This window comes from Elaeis guineensis, chromosome 3 (assembly GCF_000442705.2).
Source record: "Elaeis guineensis isolate ETL-2024a chromosome 3, EG11, whole genome shotgun sequence".
In the NCBI taxonomy this organism is placed as follows: domain Eukaryota; kingdom Viridiplantae; phylum Streptophyta; class Magnoliopsida; order Arecales; family Arecaceae; genus Elaeis; species Elaeis guineensis.
Genome location: NC_025995.2, coordinates 38,855,196 through 38,865,102, shown reverse-complemented (window position 1 = coordinate 38,865,102; position 9,907 = coordinate 38,855,196). Strand labels below are relative to the sequence as shown.

Below are 9,907 nucleotides of genomic sequence, written 5' to 3'. Positions count from 1 at the left end.
TTTAAGAAATTTAAAATTATAATTTCTATTTTTTTATTTTTTCTTCTTTTTTGAGGAATTAATAATTGAACTCGCCATTTAAAATGATATTTTTGAAAATATCATTTTAAATGGTATTTTTAAAAGCACTATTTTAAATGACGTTTTAAAAAATGCCATTTGAAATGATGATTTTAATTTTTCTTTTTTTCGTCCACGTAGAAAATGGTGATGACGTGGCCATCATAAAATGCCATTCAAAATAATGTTTTATATAGTTTGCATCATTTTAATAAATAAGTTAAAAATTAGATTATTTTTGTGAATATATTTTTTTTAAAATTATTTAGATAAAGTACTCTGAAATATTTTGTGCACTGTGGGTGGTGCGCAAGCTGCACCGTCTGTGGTGATTGGCTCACGCATAGGACCGGATGCAGTGTGAAATTTTTTTTTTTTTTTTTTTATCGGTCTCATGTCGGAGCCAATCATCATGGACAGTGCACGCAGAGCTGCACTACCTGCAGTGCACAAAGTATTTCTCTTTAAATAAATCCAGCTTGAAGCCCAACTATAAAATATAGTTTAGGCCGGTGGCGCGGACTATGATTATCTCTAGCATGGAGTGGCCAGGTGGATTTGGGTTGCTGGGTACCTAGGAGACCTAAGAGAGGACAGACATGGTTTGGCCTAGGTTAGAATTGAGGGAAGACGAGGATGTGAGTTCTCAAGCCATCTTCCACGAGGAAGTCCTCAAGGATAGGTTTAGACTCTTAATCCACTCCATTTTCTTTTTCCAAAACTAGCTGAAAAATGACTATACAAAGTCGGAAAAACAGAAAGGAGTGAGAATGAGAGTTGAGGAGAGGAAGACCGGGAAAATATATGCTTCAAGCATGTTAGATGATTTTAAATTTTCAAACAATTTTTAGTATTTTCAATTTTATTTTTTTATATTTTAGTTGGAAAAGTTCCATTATTCTTCAACCAAGGTGACTAATCTAGCTCAGCTGTCTCCCCAGGGACAACATAATAAGTTAGTTCAGCATTCCGAGTGCTATCATGAAGAATGAGAACTGAAACCTTATGCTTGTGACTCAGGACAGACATGTCCATTGTTTCCCGTCTCCTCCTATTCAAAGCGGTGTCATCCACCCAAATGAGACAAAGAACCAATAGCTGAAGTGCCAAGGTCCTCACTGTTGAACTCAACAAACTTATAAATCAGCCTGGTCCCTTTAATTCTACCTACCATGGACCAAACGTGCCTGCAAAGATTTCTGATCCCAAAAAACGCTTGAATTGTAGTGCAAGAATGATAAAAAGTAACTATCAAACTGCAACAAGCACAGGATATAGACAAAGATATAAATCCTACACATTCGTGCAGTTTCCTCATGCCTCAAACCCAATGGAGCAGCTCATTTTGAAGCTCTCGACCTCTGTCCTCTTTCCCTTGATATGGCAGTTCATCTTGTTTGGTAATATAATGGTTCTCTTTTACTTTGCCTCATGTTCTTCTAATTATTTATTAGTTATAATGAAATATTACAGGCAGTTCTTTTGGCAGCTGGTGCATGACCTAATTCCTTTTGTATTTTTTGCAATAACTTTAGACCCTCTTGTACTGTTTTAATACACATTATGATGATATAGTTTGTGATGTAAATCAAAAAAGGGACTTGAAAGGAAGAACAGAAGCGCCTCTAACCACCAAATTGACAATGGGCTCGAAGAAAATTATTCTACATGGGTTCATCTCATGCTCACTGTATCACAAATTCCTCCAACAGGCCACGCGTTTAATGAATCCAGATTTAATTACAGAGCACCTCAGTGAGATTAAACACATGACCAACTCAATGCGTCGTGCTAGTCACTCTTGACAAACCAGCTGGTATCTGGCAACTAATATTTGATGAGTTCTAGCTATCATCCTGACTAAACGCAAATGAACTTAGTGGGGTCATCTCTGGTTGGAAGGAAATGCCTTTGGTTCTCTTTTGAAAAAAAAGAGGACAAAAAAAACAAAATTAAAAGGATAAAAAAGAAAAATGATGTGATTGAGATTTAACAATATATTTTGTTAATATGATCCCCCATATTCTGTGCACACCAACCTACACGCTTATATCCACGTGCATGTGTTCAAGTAGAAAATCTCACTTCTTGCACCAATCTCCAGTTGGTATCTTTCAGTTAAAACTGATCACCTTTAAGCATGAATCGTAGTAATATCTTCCCACTGATTTATCCACCATGATAAAACATTCACAAGTACTTACCCTCTCATATACTACTAGATGCATAAATCAATGATATGAAGAAGGCCAATGTGAAAGCAGATTAATCAATGGGAATAAAAACCTTTAATTTTGATGAATTCAACATTGGCTGGTCAGTTCTTGCTTCTCATGGCAGTTAGATTTAGAGCTCATTCATTGTTATTTAAAACTTATATCATTTTTTTTTTTTTTCAGGTAGCCTTGTGAATGGGCAGCTGGTGACATTCCACATCACGAATAAGTGCCCCTTCCCAATATGGCCAGCAGCTGCCCCTAATGCCGGCCATCCTGTGATCGGTGATGGTGGCTTCTTCCTCCCACCTGGACAAACCAAGCGAGTCCATGCCCCACCCACATGGAATGGGCGCTTTTGGGCCAGAACCGATTGCAACTTCAACTCCACCTCTAAACCTCTTTGCCAAACTGGCGACTGCGATAGCCTTCTCTCATGCAATGGATCTATAGGCATGCCTCCTGCCACTCTTGTTGAGGTAGTGTTCTTTTTTTTCCTTTGACTCTAACTCTTTTCCTTGTTATATCCGTTCTACATCTCTGAAAAGCCTCGTTTGGTTGATTGTCAGATGCTAACAATACCATAATATTATGATTTGGAAATAAATGTATAACAAAAGCAACTCTTTTGGAATCCAAAAAACCAATCTCTCATTATCAGAAATATTCATGTCAAAATATGTATTCATGCATTGTACACAAGGAATATGGACTGCTGTCAAAATAAACTTACTGTTGATTAATACTTTTACAATATGTAGAATATCAAAATTTTATTGAGAAGAGAATGCATCTGACTATGCCCTACTGATAGGTGTGATCATACCAGCACTAGCACACCTGATCCTATCAGGACTATGCCCTTTTAAGAACATAGATGCTACTTACCTACTGGTGCACTGGGCTTGCGCAGGTTGCATTGCAGGAAGATAAAAGCAAACCTAGCTTCTATGATGTTAGTGTGGTTGATGGGTACAATCTACCCATTTCTGTCTCAACCATGCCAGCTGATCGAAAGTGTTGGATTGGTGGGTGCACAAAGAGCATCAACAGCGTATGCCCACCAGAACTCCAGGTTTTAGATCAAAGTGGAGGTGTTATCGCATGCAAGAGTGCATGTCTGGCATTCGATTTGGATGTGTTCTGCTGTAGAAATTCCTATGGGAAGCCTCAGAAATGCAAGGCCAGCATGTACTCTAAGATGTTCAAGGATGCATGCCCTTCCTATTTCAGCTATGCTTATGATAGTCCACCTCCACTTGTGAATTGCTACTCCAAAGATTATGTAATCACATTCTGCCCCTCCAAATGGAGCACTCACCTATCTATGTAATTGAAAATTATACTATTGGGACAGTATACATTGTTAAGTTACTTTTGTAAGGATAAAAGAAATTATATGAAAAATGCTTCTTTATAACTTACAAAATGGAGAGCTCTAGTAAACTTAAGACTGCATTTTAACCCATGTAGCTACTGGCTTTAACAAAAACCACTGTGACATTCCTCCTCTTCCTTTCAAGAAATTAATCAAAAGGAGAAATGCTACATTTACACATGCAAGGAAATAAACATCAATATGCTTTGTGTCAAACAATATTGCATGAACCTTGTATGCAAGAAGCGAGATACAGCACCATATTTTCATGAAAAAAGAATTGGCTCAGGTTGCTTGATTGTTGACAATACTAATTAACACTGCATCTCATATACACTTGCATGCATATGTACACACATGAATATACAAATTGGACATAGAGGCACGCATATACATGTATATACATGCAGCTATGCACATAAAAGTGTGCTCGCAAGAATCAATGTATCTCTAGAAATATTTTAGTAAATGGGCACACACCCAATGACTGGACAAAAGAGTAGCATATAATTTAATGCATGGAGAAATTTTGTTAGCTTGATTTTGAGCCAAGTCCAAAATATTTATGCAGCATAGTTGTATGCTTCTTTTAAATCTTACTTTTCTTTTTGTGGTTTTTTTCCTAATTCTTCAACCAAATCTTTTAAAAGATTATTCAGAAAGCCAATTAACTATTATAAATTTTGATTTATAAAAAGGCATTGTCATTTAATTTTCCTCATTAAGTAACTCAATGCAAAATTTTGTCTTTCAAGGCCACATTTAATCCAACAAATATAATGGGTTACTTTAAGTGAGGCCAAGGCCAGCAAACCTATGCTGTGACTTTAGAACCTGAAATATCTCGAGATGTGGTTTAGATAATTTAATAGATAGTCTTCTAATTTGCTAGATATGCTTAGCTAGATATTGTGTTGCTTAGAAGTTCAAGAAATCTCCAAGACTCCTATCAGAGCAAATCTAGGTCACACAATCATTGCAACCCCTTCTAACAAATTGAGAAAAAAATATCACTATTTAAGAGGGGGTGCCTTGGTACGAAAAAATCTCAAGAATATCTCCCATATATATACTTTCAATCAGTTGGTCCTCCTCATCTTTTTCTTTTCCCTCTCTCTCTCTCTCCTTGATCCTTTGCTCTTTATCTGAGAAGCTTGGAGTATAAAAAAGATCGCTAGAGACAACAATACTGCCACTCGGCTTCTTATTCAAACCAAGTGATGAGGATCTTCTCATCTCCTACCTTAAGAACAAAATACTCCAATGACTACTTCCTTACGACATTATCATGGAGGCCGATATCTATAGGAATCACCCAAAGGACTTGCTTGTAACTATCTTTTGCTTCTCCATTGTCTCTTTCGTTGTTGCATTCTATCAAGACTATCTTGATTTAGGATTTCTAATGGGGTTTTCATGGGTTGTTTTGGTGCAATATAGCATGGCAAATAAGGATTATGGATGGTTTCTTCTTCAGTTCTACTACTTAAAGCATCCACGTGCGATGCTTACTAGACAACTCAACATGCAGGCCTAAGATGATAAGGGGATACTAATGGTGTCAAGATGGTATTGGATTCCAAGGGTAACATTGTTGGCTCAAAATAGAATTTTTATTGAATAGAATAGAATTAGAAGGATGGAGAGGAGAAAAGTATATGGCTAATGGAAAAGTTCTCTACATAGAACCTTAAAAGAAGAGGTGGTGCTGGCATGATCAGGGATACAAATAAGGTTCATATCATCCTAAATAACTATCAATGTTCTTGTTGCTCTATTTTTTGCTTGATTGTAGGATTAATGTTCATAGCTAGATGATTGGGTCATCTACAGGATCTACATGACATTAAAAGCTCTCAAGATTAGTCAGTAGTGCTACATCAGAGCCTATAATGAAAAGGAGAATGAAGGAGGTGTGTTACTCCTCTCTCTCTCTCTCTCTCCTCTTCTTCTTCTTGGTCAACTTCACCCTTAGACTTTACTCTTTCTCCTTTGCTAACTCCCTCTCATCTAATACTAGCCAGCATACAAGATGGTGCCATCTAGATTTATTTTGCAACCAAGGGATGAGAAGCTCTCTTACATTCCTTCCTCACGGAGAAGCTCCTCCATCAACCACTTCCATGATATATAATCAAAGAACCCAATGTCTATGGAAACCACCACATTAATCTTACTGATAAGTAAAGATATATAAAGATTAACATCCATGATCCCTTCTTTTTCTTCTTCTCTATCTACATTGGTTGCGATTAAGATTTCTAACTCGTTATCCTTTTCTTATTTTCCTTTCTTTAACTCGATTTTTTATGGCAAATTAAAATTCGGAGTGGTTCTTCTTCACTAGGCCACTTAAAAGCATCCAGATGTGGAAGATAAAGTAGGGCATCTTAGGTTGCAGGCAAAGATTGTTGGAAATCTAATCAATATATGAAGCGAACTAGTGCTTAATAACGAAGGTCAAATTATTGGCTCCAAGAAGAAATTCAGCTATATGGAATGCAATCCCTTGAGCAAATAGGAAAAGAGCATTTGGTTCATGGAAGAGTATTCCATCCAGAGCCTTAGAAGAAAAGGCGGTGTAGCTATATTGATGGACTAAAAAAAGATATCTACTATGCTTCCACAAATATCATATATCTCTTGTTAATAGTTGTAGATGTAAATCTTTCATTATTGAAGTAGCTCGATGCCTCTCATCTTCTATGACAGTTGGATGACTTTGTCTAAAAAAATTTTTTGAAGCCAAATGCTTGTTAAGAATTGTCTGGTATAGAAATTCCTATAGTGGCAAGCACCAAAAGAAGAAAATTTGTTGGATTTCAGTGACTAGTGGAATATAATTTTTCAAAAATTTTACATGCATTCAACTATTGAAAACAAGTTTTAACAATTAAAACATGACTACCGGAACACAAACCCTAGGAACTCCTTGATGATTACAAACAAACAATTCTAACATGCATATTAACAAAGGATCAGAAGTCATATACCAAACATGAAGATGAGGATCTGGTAATAGAAAAATCTCTACAAGGATCCAAAGTAGAAGCTCTCCAACGGTGATCCACACAGAATAGATCAAGATCTTTTTTAATTTGACGTAGTGCTATAGCTATCTTTGCAAGTCCACTGCCAATCGTCCTTCTCAAGAATGGATTGCACCACTGTCGTATGCCTTCGAAACCTTCACTAAGACCACATAAGGAACCATTTCTTACAAGAACTCACCACCCAAGAATCAGATTTAGATGTTCAACACTCGAACAATCTGAATCTAAGGACAAGCGTCACATGCTTTTCAATTTTCTCTTATCTTTCTTTCTATTTTTTTCTCCCCTTTTTCTTGCCTTTTTCAAACTTTTCTTGTCTTTTTCCTCTCATTCTCACACTTAATCTCAGCCAAAAAATGGGACGTCCTAGCCAAAAAATGGGACGTCCCAACGAGAAATAGCACCCCCTTAAAATAGGAAATAAAGGGGCGCTACCAACTGTTGCTCCTAGATTGATTTTGATGATTACAAAGCAGATTGAAGGGATACAAATAATTTTAAAATGAAAAAGTCCTTATGCTCTTCAAGGGCAAAATCGTAATTTCACTAAAATCCTGATTTGATAGTATCATTTGGTAGAACAAATGATTTGAAATCTATTGGTAAAAATTTCATTGTGTTTGGACTTATATTTTTGAAGTTATGAAGGTTTGAAGTGCATGAGTCGACTCATGAGTCAACTCATGGCACTGTGAGCTGATTGGCACGCAAAAATTCTCCTTGGTACGCTAGTTTTCTGGCTTGGCACGACCTGTGAGTCGACTCATGAGTCGACCCACAAGGCATGAGTCGACTCATGAGTCGACCCCTGCTAATTTGAGCCAAGAATTTCCAGAAACGCATTCTCTGGTTTTTGCAACAGAGGTCGACTCATGAGTCGACCCCTGAAACATGAGTCGACTCATGAGTCGACCCCTGCGACGGGAAATGTCAGCAACGGCTATTTTTTTGCCCGTTTTAATTGCCATTTATGCTTCTTAAAAATCCTCTAACGGCTCTTTATCTACCTAAAATATTTTCTCTTGCTTCTAATGCTACAAAATGCTTTAAATGGTGAAAGAAATTGCAGATTAAATAGCGGATCAAACGTGAAATCAAAAATGAGAAGAACAGAAGAAAGGATCCGAAATTTGCAAGAAAAAGCCTGAGATCAACGAAAAATCCAAAAAGAAAAAGAGAGAGGATCCACAATATACCAGAGAGATTGTGAAAGAGAAAAGCAAGATCTTTCAAGGAGAGAATTTTTCACGCCTATTGTTTCAACCTTGATCTAGAGATTGTTTCAAAGCTTTCAAGAGATCTTCAATCAACAATCAACCTCTTCTCAAGCATTCAAGCATTCATCCACTTTGAGAAAATCCGAAAAAGGGGTTCTTCATTTGAGTAAAGCTTTTATTGTTATATTCGCTCATTTAAGGAGCTGTTATTGTATTAATTTGTGCTCTAAATTTTCTAACTCTTTGTGAGTTTTTGTTCTTATTTTTGGAGGATTTCCAAAACAAAGAAAGGTTGATCCGAACCTGAAATCGGAGTGTTTTGGGTTTACTTGTACCCGGAAAACAAGTGATCTAGCTTGGGATAGCTAGTGTCGGAGTTTCCGACGTTTTGTATTCGGGTTGAATACAAAGGATAGTGGATTGAAATTCCCAAGTAGGATCTTGGGGAGTGGATGTAGGTGCAAGGTTAGCACTGAACCACTATAAATTTTTGTGTTTGTGGTGTGCTTTATCGCTTCACTTTATTTCTTTATTATATTCTTGCATTCCTGCTTTAGGTAATTAATATTGAATTAAAGTCTTTGTTTTGATCTTCATAAGTAATCTGTTGGGCTTAAAATTTTTAGAAACCCAATTCACCCCCCCCTCTTGGGTTGCATAGCTGGGCAACAAGTGGTATCAGAGCCGATGCTCTAGCCCTTCTTTGATCTAACAATCAAAGAGTCAAAGATCTATGGCAACCCATGTTGGTACTTCTCTAGCCGAGGGACAATCAACAAACCGACCTCCACTTTTCAATGGGTCTAATTACACCTATTGGAAAGCTCGGATGAAGATTTTCATACAAGCACTCGACTATGATATGTGGAGTATCATAGTGAATGGTCCTCATACACCCACCAAGATTATAGATGGTGAGGAGTCAACCAAACCCGAGAAAGAATGGGATGAGGTTGACAAGAAATTGGCACAATTAAATGCCAAAGCCATGAATGTTCTTTATTGTGCACTAGATGCTAGTGAATTCAATCGCATTTCTACTTGTGCATCTGCTAAAGAAATATGGGATAGGTTAGAAGTCACCCATGAGGGAACAAATCAAGTAAAAGAGTTTAAAATAAACATGCTTGTACATAAATATGAATTGTTCAAAATAGAGCATGATGAGTCCATAACTGCTATGTTTACTCGTTTTACTGATATAATCAATGGTTTAAAGAGTCTTGGCAAATCTTATACTAACAGTGAACTTGTAAGGAAGGTTCTCAGGTCACTGCCAAGAACTTGGGAAGCCAAGGTGACTGCCATCCAAGAAGCAAAGGACTTGAACACTCTACCTCTAGAAGAGCTTCTTGGATCCTTGATGACTCATGAACTTAGCATGAAGCAACATCAAGAGGATGAAGTCAAAAAGAAAAGAACCATTGCTCTCAAATCCACAACTTCGCCTGATTATGAAACGGATGACTCTGAAGATGAAGATCAGGATGAAGAGATGGCTCTCATCACCCGAAAATTTAAGAAGTTTCTAAGAAAAAGGAAACAGGGGATGAGAAAGAAATTCACAAAAGAGGATCAAAGCAAAGAAAAGGAGAAAGATCAACCCCCTATATGCTACGAGTGCAAGAAGCCAGGACATTTCAGATCCGAATGTCCACAATTGAAGAAAGGTCCAAAGAAGTTCAAAAAGAAGGCAATGATGGCGACCTGGAGTGCGAGTGATGACTCAAGCTCCGACGAGAAAACCTCAACAAAACAAGCCAATCTGTGCCTGATGGCACATGAAAATGAGGTAACTTCTGAATCCACTAGTGAATTTACTTTTGAAGAATTGCATGAAGCATTCTATGATTCAATTGATGAATTAAAGAAACTAGGGAAGAAAAACAAAGAGCTGAAATTGGAAAATCAGTCCTTAGTGAAACAAGCTGAAAATCTTTCAATTGAAAAATTCACCTTGATTCAAGAAAATCAAAACTTAAA

General features: G+C 37.1%; 1 protein-coding gene and 1 pseudogene across 1 annotated transcript; both read left to right on the top strand.

The window, feature by feature from the left end:
• The first annotated feature begins 1,345 nt into the window (after positions 1 to 1,345).
• On the top strand, positions 1,346 to 3,715 carry LOC140850983 (pathogenesis-related thaumatin-like protein 3.5). The gene is made up of 3 exons (XM_073253242.1): positions 1,346 to 1,460; positions 2,460 to 2,755; positions 3,190 to 3,715. The coding sequence occupies exons 1-3, from the start codon at positions 1,391 to 1,393 to the stop codon at positions 3,607 to 3,609; spliced, it is 786 nt and encodes a 261-aa protein (XP_073109343.1). The 5' UTR covers positions 1,346 to 1,390; the 3' UTR covers positions 3,610 to 3,715.
• A 1,380-nt stretch (positions 3,716 to 5,095) lies between these two features.
• Positions 5,096 to 6,001, top strand: LOC140856219 (uncharacterized; annotated as a pseudogene).
• Positions 6,002 to 9,907: the final 3,906 nt, after the last annotated feature.

What these genes read in the sequence shown, in the direction of transcription:
- LOC140850983 (XM_073253242.1), top strand. Translation starts at nt 1,391, where the DNA reads ATGGAGCAGCTCATTTTGAAGCTCTCGACCTCTGTCCTCTTTCCCTTG. An exon ending in ATGGCAGTTCATCTTGTTTG is followed by an intron (nt 1,461 to 2,459) that starts GTAATATAATGG and finishes TTTTTTTTTCAG; the next exon opens with GTAGCCTTGTGAATGGGCAG. An exon ending in CTCCTGCCACTCTTGTTGAG is followed by an intron (nt 2,756 to 3,189) that starts GTAGTGTTCTTT and finishes GGGCTTGCGCAG; the next exon opens with GTTGCATTGCAGGAAGATAA.